The sequence below is a fragment of the Ascaphus truei genome, chromosome 6, assembly GCF_040206685.1.
Source record: "Ascaphus truei isolate aAscTru1 chromosome 6, aAscTru1.hap1, whole genome shotgun sequence".
NCBI classification, from domain to species: domain Eukaryota; kingdom Metazoa; phylum Chordata; class Amphibia; order Anura; family Ascaphidae; genus Ascaphus; species Ascaphus truei.
In genome coordinates, this window is record NC_134488.1 from 105,249,973 (window position 1) to 105,266,727 (window position 16,755).

General features: G+C 40.0%; 1 protein-coding gene across 5 annotated transcripts in view; it reads left to right on the forward strand.

The window, feature by feature from the left end:
- LOC142497569 (galanin peptides-like) overlaps positions 1–16,393 on the forward strand; it is an 83,857-nt gene extending 67,464 nt beyond the window's left edge. For 4 of the 5 annotated variants that reach the window (XM_075605555.1, XM_075605556.1, XM_075605557.1 and 1 more), the window contains 4 exons: positions 1,301–1,381; positions 2,112–2,166; positions 14,205–14,294; positions 14,817–15,007. In XM_075605555.1, coding sequence (XP_075461670.1) covers positions 1,301–1,381; positions 2,112–2,166; positions 14,205–14,294; positions 14,817–14,959 — 369 coding nt within the window. In that variant the 3' untranslated portion in view covers positions 14,960–15,007. Of the gene's footprint in view, positions 1–1,300; positions 1,382–2,111; positions 2,167–14,204; positions 14,295–14,816; positions 15,008–15,091 lie in introns of those variants that run through there. The other variant, XM_075605559.1, reaches the window with a different exon arrangement.
- Positions 16,394–16,755: the final 362 nt, after the last annotated feature.

Below are 16,755 nucleotides of genomic sequence, written 5' to 3' on the forward strand. Positions count from 1 at the left end.
GGTGAGTGACTGCCATGGTGGGTGAGTTGGGTGGGTCACTGCCTGGTAGAGTGTGTGAGTGGGTGGGTGAGTGACTGGTTGGGTGGGTGGGTGAGTAAGTGAGTGGTAAGTGGGTGGATGTGTGAGTGGGTGGGTGGGTGAGTGATTTCCTGGGTGGGTGACTGACGTTGACCGGTTGGGTGATTGACCTTGACCAGGTGGGTGCTGCTTCCTTGCCCACCAGACGCTTCCCCACTGCCTCCGATATCCCCGCGGCTGTTGCCCGGGCGGGAGGTAGGCTTGGGGGGAGGGGTGGCGCAGGATGTGGGCGGCTGGGGGGGGGGCGAGACTGGTGGCTAATTTCTGGTGGCAGGAGGCGGGCGCAGGAGGCGGGCAAAGGGGAAGCAGGGTTGGCACGCGCGGGGAAGCTCAATTGGCGTGTGCGGGGGAAACTTAATTGCTGCGTGCAGGCTCACAACGGCGCTTCCCCTCCGTCCTACATTCGGAGCGGGGGGGGGGGGGACAGAACCACAGTGAGCAGACCGGAGACCCTGCTTGCCCTGCGCATGCGTGCCAGGATCTCGGGTCTGCGCATGCGCACAGGGAAATTGGCACCATTTTTTTTTTAATATAATGGACCCAGCCAAGCAGGGGGCCCGGGACGCCAACCCCGGAAGACCCCCCCTGTTGGCGGCCCTGCAGGGATCTGCTGTATATATTAATACATTTTAACAGAGATATGGCTATGTTTTTCTGTTCAACAGTGTACCAATAAGCTTATTTTAAAGTAATGAATCATGCAGCAAAACAAATACAAATATTTATTCATGATCGTTATAAAACACATTGAGAGATTAACAGATCACTACTGGGAGAAATTACAAAAATACATTTCTTCATCGTTTATGAGCAGATAATAACAGTTGCCCTGTCACTGCACATGCATATCCATATGTTCATCGCCGTCTCATGCCTCCCATATTGTATTGTGCTATATATTATTTACACATAAATAATTAGAATACTGTTGACTCAATTACACAAATCAGACCTGTCACCGCTCACTCATTTTCTGTGAGTCTCACAGATTTTGATTCCACTTTATTGATTTTTCACCCATTAGATGTCAATTGCAAAAGTCTAATTTTGGGACTAAAACTCAACAAATCTCACAGATTTGGATACTCGAAGTCTGACAACTCTAAAAATATGCGCTGATCTTTACTTATAGAACATATATAAAGCAGTGGTTCTTAACCCGCTCCATTTGTTTCTATATAACCAAGAAATGGAATCTCTGAATGGCATTTGTCTTCTCCAGATGAGGAATTCTCGGGCCCTGCTGTGCGTCTCTCTCATTCTCTGTGGTTTGATGACTGAATGCTTTGGCTACACATTGATGGTGAGAAAAAGCTCTACTTATTTGATTTTTTTCCTTCATTAATGGAACCTGCACATTTCTTTGAAATGCATTGCTGGAAGTAGCAAGGTCAGTTGCCTCATAGCCCCAACACTATAAATGGATCATTTACCAAAACCTCCTTACTTAAAAAATGGTGTCATATTGATACAAAGTACAGAACCAAGTTCCTGACATTGCTTTCAATGTTTTTTTTACCTCTTTACCACATCAGTGTGACACTGGTTTTGCAGAAGCTTGACCTTGAAAAAAGAACACATTATGACAGGGGTGCAGAACTCCAGTCCTGAAGCCCCCCTCCCCCCACCAATAGGTCATGTTTTCAGTATATCCCCAAAAATCTTTATGGATCAATATAAAATATAAAATCTTAAAGAATCTAGTCATTTTTTCCTGAGGAAGAGTAACGGTGACACTTGTAGTCAGTATGTAACAAAGTGTTAGTTAGCACTCCACAGAGGAGTTGGGTGTTTTGTTCTTGTTTATGTTTTGTGCCCTGTTAATAATAATAAGTGAACCCTTTATTTCCTGGCTTTCCTCTGGGAGAAAAGACCCTGCAAAGAGGCTGCGTTGTCACAGTATCTAGGCCTAAATGTTCGTTTCCCCTATTGCATGATTGCTAATGCGTTTAATGTATTTTCTTAAATATTGACATTATTTTTCATTTCTTTCTCCTATTTTTCTTTCATATGTCATTCCTATGATTTATTAGCCAAAAGACAAAAGAGGATGGACATTGAACAGCGCTGGTTACTTGCTTGGTCCTCGTAAGTATTGCTTTATTCTGCTTTGATTTTAGCATTTGCTCTCACGTTTAAAAAGATTCAGAAGAGTATTTGGGCAGTAAAGACTAAGGGCCTATTCTATAAGGTAAAATAAATATCGGCTCAGTGAGTAACAACCCTGATTGGCACTGAGTTTGAAGCAGGGGAACCTGGTTCAATTCTCAGTGTCGGCTCCTTGTGACCTTGGGCAAGTCACTTTATCTCCCTCTGCCCCAGGCACCAAAAAATAGGGACCTGTGCCTGCAAAATGTCTCTGTAAAGTGCTATGTAAAACTAGCAGCGCTATACCAGAACATGAAAAAACAAAAGGAGCCCAGAGAAGGCAGAACGTTAGGGAGATATTCCACATTTATTAGTACACGGTGAACATAAAAACGTACAATTTCGTACAGCCACATAAACGGTAAGGATCCTCACACTTCTGATGCCAAAGCAGCGAGCTCCGGGTGAACCCCTCTACTCGACACAAACCGGATCACCACACGATTAGCAAACCAGAAGTGAACTCGGAACGTTCTTTCCGGGTCAAGTGGGATATCTCGCTGGAGTATACAGCTTAGCTAGAGCTGCACTCCCAATAAAAAACATCTTTGAAGAGGTTCCAATTCCGCATAAAGTCACACAATCTAACTAAAAATGTAGACATGGGGAACACTGTAGCAATCCTCTACGCATTTCGCACTAATTAGCGCTTCTTCAGGAGTACAGATAAATACAGTGGCAGCCAATGCATTTTTTGGCAAATGCTTGCTTTGAATTGATTGTTATTTTTTCAGTCTTTTTATTGTTTGGATTAAATTGGTTTGAATTTGGATGACTTGTTTTTAGTACATTTTAGGATTGGTTAGCGTTTTAAATTATTAATTTGTTTTGTTGGCTAGTGCTTTTATTTCTTTAAATGATTGGTTGGCCAGTGATTTTATTTATTTAATTGATTGGTTGGCTAGTGGTTTTATTTATTTAATTGATTGGTTGGCTAGTGCTTTTATTTATTTAATTGATTGGTTGGCTAGTAGTTTTGCTTCTTTAATTGATTGGTTGGATAGGTGTTTATTTATTTCTATTCTTATGTTTTGGAATAACATAACTGTAATTATTTTGCTGTTTTACTGCTAGATTAATGTAATTGATGTGTAGTTGAGGCTTTTTAGTTCTTTTTATTGTTGTGGTGTTAAGGTGCTTGTATATTTCTTTTATTATTGTGTATTGTTGGCCTTAATTATTTTTATTAGGTTGACCATTGACTGCTATAATGGCTTATCATGCCCATATTATATGGGTATGATATACCACTGTGCCTATCAATGGTTAGAGGGTGCGTAGAGTGGGTCTGGGTGGTTAGGCCTCCCGGGTGGGTAGCAGGAGTGGGTGGGTTAACCCAGTGATGCACAAAGTGGGGGACGCTGGATTTCTCTGGGGGCACGGGCGGTTGCTGAGGCATCTTCCCCGAGGCATTAAAATTAAATGCCAGGGGATTGCGTGAGGCCTCTGCAACTCTAAAACTTACCTTCACTCTGCTGGCGTCACTAATGTCCATGGCAATGCGGCGTCAAATAACTCCGAGGGATCATGTGACGTGACGTCACACACATCAAATGATGCTGCGCGTCACGTGACATGATTTGATGCCGCGCGAGGGAAGGGGGGGGGGGGGCGCAGAATGCAGAAGAGCAGGCAGGGGCACAGCAAAAAAACTTTGCGCGCCCCTGGGTTAACCCCTTAATTACTATAGCGGTTATTAACCGCTAAAGTGATTAAGGGGCTAGGAGCCATTAGATTGTATTTTTTAATTTACTCTTGCTGGCAACGGAGGACATGGAACTGGAGTATGCTGACGAGGACGCCCTTCATGATGGTAGGGGTAAGTTGAAATTTGTATTTACTTCATTAATGCTGGCTGGCTAATGTTGGATTTTATAATGGGCTATTATCCATATCTTGATAATAGTTATTTTGCCCATTAATGTACTGTATGTGTTGTGGGGGGTTGTTGGGGGTAGAGGAGGTGGGTAGTAAGGTTGTTGTGTGTATTTTTTGTTATTGTGGGTAGAGGGATTGGGTGAAAGGGGTAGTAGCCCCAAGGATGGAGTATAGGCCTACCGGGTTGTAGCGTGAGGGTTAAACCCCTTCATTACCTTAGTGGTATTAACCGCAAAGGTAATGAAGGGGTTAACTCCATCTGCAAACCCCCGCAAGGCCTAAACACCCACCAAGGGCCAAATACCACCTTCACCACCCCCGCTACCCACAATAAACATGGCACTGTTAGTTAACCCCTTCATTGCCTTAGCAGTCACTTCTAAGGTAATGAAGTTGCCTATAAATGCATTTTTATTGCATGGATTCATCCCTGGGGTCTCCGGTGCTGACATTAATGTGCTTCAGCTCCGGAGACTCCTGGCATCAATCCGATGCAGGGAAAATGCATTTTGTTTTCTAAGTCCCTCTCTCGCCGCCTTCTCAGCAGGTTCTCCCCAGCCTCACACCAACATTTCCTGGTGTGAGGATTTTCGGAGAAACTCACCATTCTAGAGCCGCGATTAGCCTCGATAAACTAATCAAGGCTACTAGAATTGCACGAGTATCAGAACCTGCCGATAAGTGGATTATCGCCGCTCACCCAGCGATCTGTTTAGGACGGATGAAAAGATGGGCAATTTATGCCCTTATCGAGGCTTACAGAATAGCAGTAGGCATTTTGGGCAAAAAGGCCTCGATAAGTGGGTTATGAAGGCTTATAAAATAGGCCCCTAAAAGTCTACGCCTGTACACAGTAAGACTCTTTGTCCTAATAAAGAGTCATTGCAAAGCATACTACATTTCTTATGATGCATATATGCATATTTAGTGAATGTAATTGAAAAGACCTAATGTCAGGGTGTCAACTCCAGTCCTCCAGACTCCAGTCACCACAGGTGACTTAATCAGTGGCTCAGCCGTTGACAGAGCCACTGATTGAGCCACTTGTGCTGAAGCAGGAACATCCCTAATACCAGGCCTGTTGGTGGCCCTTGAAGACTGGACTTGACACCCCTGTATTATATAATAGTGGCTTGCATGACTACTTCTCTATTATTGTTGGATCCACTTTGAATTGGAATCTGTGAAGGAGGTAAGAAGATTTTACAATATGTATGTATATCTTTATTTATATAGTGGCCATAGTGTACGCAGTGCTTTACAAAGACAATACAGTACAGGGAATTATAATCAGTGTTCGACAAACCTATACATTTGCTCGCCCCGGGCGAGTGGATTTATCCCCCGGGCGAGTAAATATTGGCCCAAGCAGCACACGTTTGGTACTAGGTGGCGAGTAGATTTTTTGGTGATTTGTCAACCACTGATTATAATAATACAATAAGTGCAAAAAAGTCAAACAATAGGAAAGGAAATTCCTTCCCTGGGGGGCTTACAATCTATGTGAAATAGTTGATCATTTCAAAGCTGGAAACGTGAAAGTTAATTTTGATTGAGTAATGGCCACTTTATCTTACTTTTGCAAATGGAAAATGCATCAAAGTAGGTCATGTTTGCTTAATGTGGGATTTTAATTATCCAGACATAGACTGGAGCAATGAGATTAGCATTACAATAAAAGGAAACAGGTTTTTAGGGGTGCTTAAAGACAATTACATGTCCCAAAGTATCGAGGAACCAACCAGGTGAGGGGCAATACGGGATTTGGTAATATCAAACAATGTAGAAGTAATAATAAATATTTAAGTCTGGGAACATTTGGGAAAATGTGATCATAACATGGTCTCATTTGAAATGAATTATCAAAAACCACAATTACATGGGTTCAACAAAGACTTTACATTTTAGAAATGCCGATTTTAATAAACTGAGGACTAATCTACACGGAATAAATTGGGATGATGTTTTTTCAGGGAAAGATGTGGAAGATAAATGGGCAGTCTTTAAAACATTGAGCACACTTATCAGTGTATACACTTGGGTAAAGAAATATAAAATAAACAAGTCTAAACCAAGAGGCAGGCTTTTAGATTCTTAAAGTCAGAAGGGGCAGAGGCATCATATCAGAATTATAAGGTATGTAACAAAAATTGCAAAAGGGCAATCAAATAGGAAAAATTGGAAAATGAAAAACGGATTGCAATAGAAAGTAAGGTCAACCCCAAAAAGTTCTTTAAGTACCTTAATAAGAAAAAAATTAGAAAATAAAATATAGGTTCCTTTCATTGTGAGATGGGCAGGCAAATTATTGGAGATAAGGAAAAAGATGAGGTATTATACAAATTATTTGCCTCTGTGTTTACAAGGGAAGAATCAATTGCAATAACAGTGCCGCAGGAGAAAGCCACAACCTCAATTTTAATGAATAATGGGTTAACTGAGGAAGAAGTTCATAGGCGGCTTGATAAAATTAAAGTAAATAAGGCACCTGGCCCCGGTGGCATACATCCAAGAGTTCTTAAGGAGTAAAGTTCAGTAATAGCCAAACTATTACATTTAATATTCAAGGACTCCATTTCCACAGGCTCAGTACCACAAGATTGGCGTAAAGCTGATGTAGTGCCTATATTTTGAAAGGGAGCTAGATCACAATCGGGGACTTACAGACCTGTAAGCCTAACATCAATAGTGGGGAAGCTACTTGAAGGTTTAGTACCGGAATACCTAATGGAAAATAAAATTATTAGTACTGTAATAGTCAGCATGGATTTATGAAGGATAGGTCATGCCAAACTAACCTTATTAGTTTCTTTGAGAAGGTGCATAGGAATTTAGACCAGGGTAATGCAGTTGATGTGGTCTACATAGATTTTGCAAAGGCTTTTGATACGGTTCCACACAAGAGGTTAATGTACAAAATAAAACAAATTGGAATAGGTAAAAATATTTGCACTTGGATTGAAAACTGGTTGAAGGACAGACAACAGAGAGTTGTCGTAAATGGAACCTTTTCAGGTTGAGCTAAAGTTGTCAGTGGAGTACCTCAGGAATTGGTATCGGGACCCCTGCTTTATAACTTGTTTATTAATAACCTTGAGATTGGCATAGAGAGAAAAGTCTCGACCTTTGCTGATGACACTCAATTGTGTAAAGTAGTAGACTCAGAGCAAGATTTCATTTCTCCCCAGAAGGACTTTGATAGACTGGAAACAAGGGCAGGTAAATGACAAATCAGGTTTAATACAGATAAATGTAAGGTTATGCATTTGGGAAACAAGAATAAACAGGCAATTAACAAATTAAATGGGGATATATTTGGAGAATCCTCGATGGAGAAGGATTTAGGAGTGCTTGTAGACAGTAGTCTTAGAAATAGTGCCCAATGTCATGCAGTAGCTGCAAAGGCAAACAAGATCTTATCTTGCATTACATGGGCAATGGATGGAAGGGAAGTATAACAAAGGGGATGCATAAGAGTGAAGAAAAATTGGTAGACAAGCAAAAATCCAAAAAAAGAGGGCATTGATCAACTCACCAGGTAGAGAAAAAATTAAAAAAGTTTATTAGTTACATATTAAAAAACAAAAAACATGAAAACATAGGACAATTCTCCCACGCGTTTCAGGCTATGCAGTCCTTTCTCAAGGAGTGTAATAGGGGCAAGCTGGTAACAGGTATAAATAGCCCCTCCTCTGACCCACCTGTAAATAATACAGGTGATTTAAGGTACATTGGTAATCATTAAAGATATAGAGCTGTGGAGCCCTGATGGAAAGCTATGTCTGATGGTCTGTGTAAAGACATCCATTGTAAATGCAGGTGTAAATAGAGTTAATCAACAATATAAAGCCCATGGAATATTAAGTCCATGTTATATGATAACTCTATTTTTTATGTAAATTATCACCTAGAATTGTTGCAATGGAAAAACGTCCTGATGCATAATCTGATTTATGAGGAGAGGCTAGCTAAATTACATTTGTTTACATTATACAAGGGACTTCTAAGAATGAATATGATAAGTATATACAAATATATTTGGCGACTATACTGTACAAGGTGCTTTCAAAAGAACTATTTATCCCAAGGGCAGTACAAAGGACTCGGGGTCATCCCTTAGGCACATTCTATAGTGCCATGAGCGCGGATTTTTAGTTGGCTGACGTCAGTCAGCCTTTCTATAGAAGGACCGCGCGCACGGCAGGGAGAGGGGAGCCGACAGACAGCTGTGAAGATGAGGAAATTCATCTTTTTGCGCCGCTGCCTGCGCTCAAATGTATGTATGTGTGTGTGTGTATGTATGCATGTATGCGTGGATGTGTGTTTATATGGATGTGTGTGTGTTTGTGTATGAATGATTGCAGAAGTTAAAATTTTTTTTTTATTAAAGTTTATTTCATTAAAAAAAATCTTATCTAGCACTTCCTTTCACTCACACAACCCATGCACACACATATACTCACACATACATACACATACACACACATGCACACACATATACACACATATACCTTACCTGCAGCTCCTGGCACTATATACGGGATAAGCATGCGGCACGTGCACGCGCGTTCGCATAGGAACGCTCGGCCGCATGCTGTATATAACAGGCCTTAAGGTTGGAGGAAAGAAGATTTCACCAGTAACAAAGAAAGGGGTTATTTACAGTAAGGGCAGTTAAAATGTGGACATCCTTACCCATGGAGACTGTGATGGCAGATACAGTAGATATCTTCAAAAAAAGGTTGGACATCTTTTTAGATAGGGAAGGTATACAGGGATATACCAAATAAGTAAATATGGGAAGGATGTTGATCCAAGGAGTAATCTGATTGCCAATATTTAGTGTCAGGCATTAATTACTTTTTCCTCTTATGAGATATCATTAGATGAAATTTCACTGGGGTTTTTTGTTGGCCTTCCTCTGGATCAATATACTGTAAATACTAATATAGGATAATGTATCTGTCGTCTAAATGTAGCATAGGTTGAACTTGATGGACGTATGTCGTTTGTTAACCTCATCTACTAAGCAACTATACTTCTGTCTTTAACTTCAAAACCCATCTCACATGCTGCACCCTGGCCCTGGAACACCCTTCTTCTCAATGTACTTCTCTCTTTAACTTCAAAGCACATCTCAAAACTCACCTGTTCAATAAAAGTGTTAAATATTCCAGGTTAACCACTACTCACTAAACTACATTATACTCTTATACACACTTTAAACAACCCACTAAAATGTATTGTTTCCACTTTCCGCACATGCTGATTAGATTGTAAGCTCTTCGGGGCAGTGACTCCTTTCTCTAAATATTATATTTTTGTGTTAATGCACTTATCGCATCTGCAATATTATGTCTTTATTGTAATTGCATTGTAATATTTGTAATAATTGTAAAGCGCTGCGTACCAAGATCGGTGCCAAAACAAATACATACATACATACATTATTATCAATATCATAACGTCCTGGAACATCCTCTGTGTTGGAGTAAACACTGCAAGGGAATGTCTTACTCTGTTTTTATTGGCTGCTGTGCAGAGTGTAGACCAATCTCTATAGCAGGTGGATTTCTGGGACTCCCAGTTGGAAATGTTGGGCACTACGGGTACATCCTGATCTGGAACGGCCAGATGTGTAGTTAAGTTATTTTAACCTGATCACAATTGTACAGCTAGACATTACTTTGGCAGCCTCTTTGGTTTCTCACTGCAATGGACTGACGTTCCCAAGCGGAGCGTCCTCTGAAAGTGTGTTAACACACACCTGAATGCTCCAGACCAGCAAACTGCTAAAACTTCGGCTTTTATAGAGGTGGTCACACTTGCTGATGATCAATTAATCAAGGGCATTTGATTAGCAGCACCTGTCTGCTACTTAGCATCTTAATTCCTATGGAAGCAGTAAGGGTGTAATTAGTTTTTCACACATAGCTTCTCCATTTTGGCTTTATTTTTGTTAAATAAATAATTACACGGTGTAATATGTCATGTGTTGTTGTTCATATGAGGTTGTATTTACCTAATCTTAAAACCTGCTAAGGAACAGATGATTGTTATTATGTCCTGATATGTAAAACCATAGAATTCAAAGAGGGTGTACTTTATTTTTCACACAACTGTAGATAGATAGATAGATAGATAGATAGATAGATAGATAGATAGATAGATAGACAGTTGTCTTTTCTTTCCTCCTGTTGCAGCTTAAATCTGCAACATCTTATTTTTGTACAGTACAGTCTTTCTTTTTCTACTTTTGGTATGAACATTAGCATAATCTGCGATTTTGATGATGTTTGTGAATTATTGCAAAGTTTTGCTATAGATGCTTAACCCTGGTGCCAGCACACCACACCTTCCTATAGCTTTTTGTCATTCGAACGATAAATATGGGATAATGGAATAGGATTTTATTTGAGAGCTAAAGGTAACAGTAAAAGGCTGACATTACTTGGGAAACACTGACAGCTGAAATAGATAAAGGTATATGAGTAGTTGCGTGACAAAAATACAGTCAAACGCTGCTTAGCAACGTGATTGCCCAGTGATATAAATGACTAACAAGAATACCGTGAGTTTGCGTGATTACAGTAGAGCACGCATAGATAGTTATCAGCCTTGCAGAATTTGTGATTGCCCATTTAAAGTTGCATTTAAATTATTATCCATAATTCTCATACTGGAATATCATTCAATTGTATTCCTAGCATTCGTATTGTTCCACATGGCCCCAGCTACGAACTTGTATCATGAACCATGGGGAAGGTGACGGGACAAACAATTTGACCGCTAAAGTAAAGAAAAGGACCTTTGCTGCCGGAGCCCTAAGAAATAGTAGTGCGCAAGCGTGTGCATTAAATGGTAGAACTGTAAGCCACATATTAATCCTTTACAGTGGGTTATAAAATGAGGCTCTCAGAGGTTATTTACCAAAGTCTCCCAGCTGCAGAACGGGGGCAAAACTACAGCCAACAACTGGCTTCCAATAGGATTAATTTTCTGTGCTAAACCTGCTGGTGTTTTTTATTTCTTTTCTCCCCAGTTCTGCAGACAGGACCCCCAGTTCTGCAGACAGGACCCCCAGTTCTGCGGAATAGACACCTTGTTAAAGTTGTATCGCTCTCTTCCCTTCTCCTAATTGCTTCACAATGTAATATAATTTGGTTTAACAGATCCTCTTAATCATTATTTAGGCTTAGCTGCAACATAATATTATTTATCGGTTTGTTTCTTATGGCGCAATATATTTTGCGGCAAAATAAAATAAATGGTGAAATACTTTAATGGAGCAATAAAATGGTATATAAAACAAAATGAACAAGTTAGTGCATTTATACAGTAATCTACAATGATGTCACTGTCCTGATAATTGTACAGTGTAAAAGTATCATATCATTCAGGGGTGAGCAAACTTTTTGTCTGGCACCCCCCCTGCCTGCTCTCCCCCACTGCTCGCGCCCCCTTACCTGGTCTGAAGTGTCAAATGACCCTGTGGCATCATTTGACGCTGCATCGCCGAAGCCAACTGAGTCACGGTAAGTGAAGTTGTAGAGGCCTCGTGCTGTCCCCCGGCATTAAATGCTTTGGGGAATAGCCGGGGTCTCTGCAACAGCCAGGTGCCCCCCAAAAATCTCTTGCCCCCCAGTTTGTGCACCCCTGATATAATTCATAAAGCAGAGAACAAAAATATTTGCCATGAGCAAAACAGACGTTGTGTCATTATTATGACTGTTGATCACAGATTACAAAACAGAGAAAACCAGTAAGCTCCTTTTATACCCCCAAAGTAGCCACTATATATATATATATATATATATATATATATATATATATATATATATATATATATATGCATGAGTGTCAAAACGGAGTGCTACTGGGCATGGCAATATACAGTTAAAATAAGGACAGAACATAGAACACAGACAGAGCCCAATGCTACTTCCAATGACACAAATACACAGTGTAAAGTACATATATATATATATATATATATATATATATATATATATATATATATATAATAAAAACATATGGTCATTTAGTTTGATGCTTTGGCCAAAGTATCTTAAGCCTGCACACCAAACGCCAAGGTAGACCAAATCTGTGCAGTTCCTAACACTAATCAAATTCTTAATAACCTGTATAATACCAGGAAGAAAACTTTATAATAAAGCTGTTGTGATTAGCTGCATAGTTCTTAGTTTGATTGAAGCTCTTATTTACCTGTATAGTACCAGGAAAAGCAATCTGAATTAGATTTGTCGCAACCAAACTGCATGCATGGACCTGCGTGTGTAGAAGGTGAAAAGCAGTGATACTTAACCATTTAGAAGCAAAGTGGGATGGGGGTGAGCTTGGAACCTGGGAGGAGGAGCCACCCTTCCAATCAGCTGTGACCAGCTGGACAAGATTACAAAACAGAGAAAACCAGTAAGCTCCTTTTATACCCCCAAAGTAGCCACAATATATATACATGCATGAGTGTCAAAACGGAGTGCTACTGGGCATGGCAATATACAGTTAAAATAAGGACAGAACATAGAACACAGACAGAGCCCAATGCTACTTCCAGTGACATAAGCTGGTCACAGCTGATTGGAAGGGTGGCTCCTCCTCCCAGGTTCCAAGCTCACCCCCATCCCACTTTGCTTCTAAATGACATTTCCACACCCACCCACACCATTTATATCCCTCTCACTCCACACACACCTTGTGTAGAGCACTGTTTATACTGTGGGCTCTCCATTCATTTTTATTCACACTGATACACATACTGCACCGACACACTTTATTCGAGCAAATACCCAGTATGTACCTGGCAGATACCTGGAATGCGCCGCTCCTCACCTCTGACAAGCCCCGTTGCGTTTGCCTTCCCAGCCTGGGTTCATGCCTGGCTGACGGGCGGCTGATCTGTTAAATGATAATGATTAGGATTTAATAGGCTGCAATGCTTCGCGTGTCTACCAGATGGCATAAATTCATGAATTGTAATGCAGTATATATATATATACTGTGCAGTATTGCAGCCAGCGGGAATAAAATGCTTCAATCCCTGCCTGAAAAATACCTCAATGCACTCGGGCAGAATACAGTCACAAACCTCAATACACCCGGGTATACCCGAATTCGTGGGACTAGCCGAGCTCGAATAAAGTGTGTCGCCAGTGTACACACTCTTTCTTCACTTGCTTTCAGTTACCCTTTGACACCTCTAGCCATAAAACACATCCACACGGGGGAAGGAACAGCACAGATAACATTCCAAGAGACACTGTTTTTAAGTTATCCTTGCTTCATTCATTGTACATCGCCGGAAGAAGAGATCAGTGTATCTCGAAAGCTCGCACAAATAAAAGCATTTCGTTAGCCACAGAACGGTATCATCTATTTATTTTTTTGATTATATATATATATATATATATATATATATAATAAAAACATATGGTCATTTAGTTTGATGCTTTGGCCAAAGTATCTTAAGCCTGCACACCAAATGCAACTTTATCAAAGGGATTGCATTTGTTGGGACGAAATGCGTCAGGGACGTAACCTACGACACTACGTCATCACGTTGTGTGCTCCTTTACGGCCGGGGAGCACATGCAGTGAATTCAAGGCCAACTCTGATACCAAATGACTTTGGAAGATTTCAAGTGAACCGGAGGGACAGCGCTGTTTGAATGACCTATTCCAGTGAATCTTGGACTCCCTGCTGCAGTTTGGACATGCCTGGTGGTGATTATATATCACATATTGCTTAATATATACCTTTACCTTGTGAGTGTTTTTAATCCCTCCATCCACCCTTCCCCAACATTAAATGCTACAGTTTTACACTAAGGGGCGTGCGCTCTATGTTTTGCTTATATATATATGTACTTTACTGTGTATTTGTGTCATTGGAAGTAGCATTGGGCTCTGTCTGTGTTCTATGTTCTGTCCTTATTTTAACTGTTTATCACAGATGCCAGGCATTAAAACCATGCAGTCCATTCTTCAGGCTGGTCAGAGGTAGTAGCTTTGTTGGCAGATGGGTGTTTAGTATATACAAAGTGGTAGAACACATCTTTGTTTCCGTCTCTTGTCTTGGGCAGATGCTCATCGGACTCTGACTGACAAAGGAGGACTGGCCGGGAAAAGGGAGGCAGTAGAAGACCTTTACCAAACTGGAAGAGATACATACGGTAAGTACAGACCAGAGGGAGTGAACTGATCTCAGTGCATATGGGTCACCTTAGACTTAATATGAATGCTGAATATAGTGACAAAGTGCAGTGTCAAGTGTATAAGTGCGCCGCAGAAGAAAAAAAAGGAAACAGAAACAATAGGATTTTTGGATATAGACGATCCAGAAAAAGATCAACAATACCTTTCAAACAGACATATATCAATATAGTTTAGGTATATAAAATAAAAAACATCAGTACATTCACATTTCTCAGACAGGTCTGCAACCCTGCTCTTCCTCATTAGCTCACAGCATACAGTGCTTCCACTACAGCCAGGGATTCTGGGTAATGACATGCAAATGAGCATACAGTGCCACCTTTTGTGTAGTATACAGTAGGAACAAGTTATGATTAACAGAATGATATAGTTTGTTCTAATCAGTGCTGTTGTAGTAGATGCTTCTCATGCACTACGTTTTATGTGGTTGCAAAAAAACTGCCAGTTACTGTATCTAGTTTCTTTCTGCTCTTTGGTAGGCGACCAGCTTAATTCTCTGGATGAAAACACCATTCAAACTGTCCTTGAGTTCATCTCTTACCTCCGCCTGAAAGGTGATGCCACCTATTTCATTACATTGCAGTCAAGCTCCAATGTTTCACTTCACCCTCGTTTCCTGTAACTGGCGACGTGGAAATAAATGCATTGACAAGTGGATCTCCTTTAATTTGTTTTCATAGGTTGTCATGATTAAAAAAAAAAGTATTACTATTGTATTTGTGTTTTAATGAATATAATGTCTTTTTTCCTGTAGAACTTGGAGCTCTGGATCATTTGGCCCTGCTCATCTCTGAAGAATCCCCACAGCCCTAGTGTCACCACACACACCTCCCCACACACCCACAGCCTGTACATACATGCACATATTTACATCTCTAAAATCAATCAAACATTAAAGTGTAAGAAAGGTTGACACATTTTAATTATCTCCGTAAGTATTTTTCTGTTGGCCCATCAAGTATCAATCACCTATGAAGTATTATACATGCCATTAATCAAGTTTAGACCAGCCTGTGCTTTATTCTAGCTTCCTAACTGTTCTTACCCCCACTATTGCCTAGAAAGCTAAACTTAATTGTACACCAGCTGAACTGCTCAGTCCAAATAAACCCATGTGTCTTGGACTAGATCAGACAGTACCATCAATCTAAGTGCAAGCGATTTACATTTGTTTTAGTGTTCTTTGTGCTTTTTGAGGGCAGCTAATACACCACTTCTTTTACTTATCAACTGAGATACATGGTTCATTTAAATCACATCCAAATTGTGCCCAGAACAATTCATTTTTCTGCTGCAAACAGCATAGATTGTGCTGTAAGTATAATGTTCCGGCAAAATCATCTTCAGTCTTCAGGAGAAAGCAAATATATTTAACTGGAACTTGGAGGGAGGTCACAAACAATGATTTTAATTGCTAATGGGTGTTATGAAATTGGCTGCATTAATAAATGTGGAATTCTAGAGAACTTGATGATGTCTCATAGACAATGCTCTTTATATTGTTACTTACTACAGAAGAATGCAGCGTGATACATTATTATTAATATTAACGTTTTCTAGAAATGTTTCCATCACAAAATGAATCTAGTCCTTATTTTGTCATAGGCCTGCAAATAAATCTTTGTAATTAGATTTCTTGGAACTGAGCTGAGTTTTATATATATATTTATACGAATCAATATATTCAACAATTAATCAATATTCTGTAAAACGACTTCCCTTTATTGAAGAATATTTTAATCCTATTCTTTTAAATGGAGCCGAACTTTTCTCCAGCGCTGGGAAGAAACACCATAGCATATGAAATAGGGGCCTATGTCCAACCCAGTTGTGGGTGGATTCCATAAACACCTTTTAGATGCTATTTAAACTATGTACCTGAATTATCTGAGCAGCAGGGAACACCTGAATCCCTTCTCTACAGATTTACAAAACATGATTCTGATTAAGTATTCCTTTCCCTGCATTAACTTGATCAGTGTATCCCCAGCCCAAAGAATTAACACTTTTACCATTCTACTTGCGATAGTTTTGCTTCCTTTTTTCACTTTGCATTGTTGAGTATTGTAAATTGTTGTATTTGTCTGCATTAGAAGGACCTACCCAAGGTCACTTTTTTTTCCTGTAGCAGCAAATGCTGTTTTTTTCAATGATTGACTCTACTTTAGCATGACCTTTTATGTCACCTTTCTCTCCCAATATTCCAGTTTGTATTGTTTCCACTCATATGACTTATTTATCATCTGTTTAGAGAGTGCAAAAAATTGCACAAATATGGGATATTTTTTAAACTCCGCTAGAGATGTGTGAAATTCTCACTGACGTTTGTGAAAAAAATGTGCCTTGTTGTTTAAAAAAATGTTCAAACTTCAAAAACAAATTTGCATTACAAGTTAATTTGAAGGTCACATAACCCTA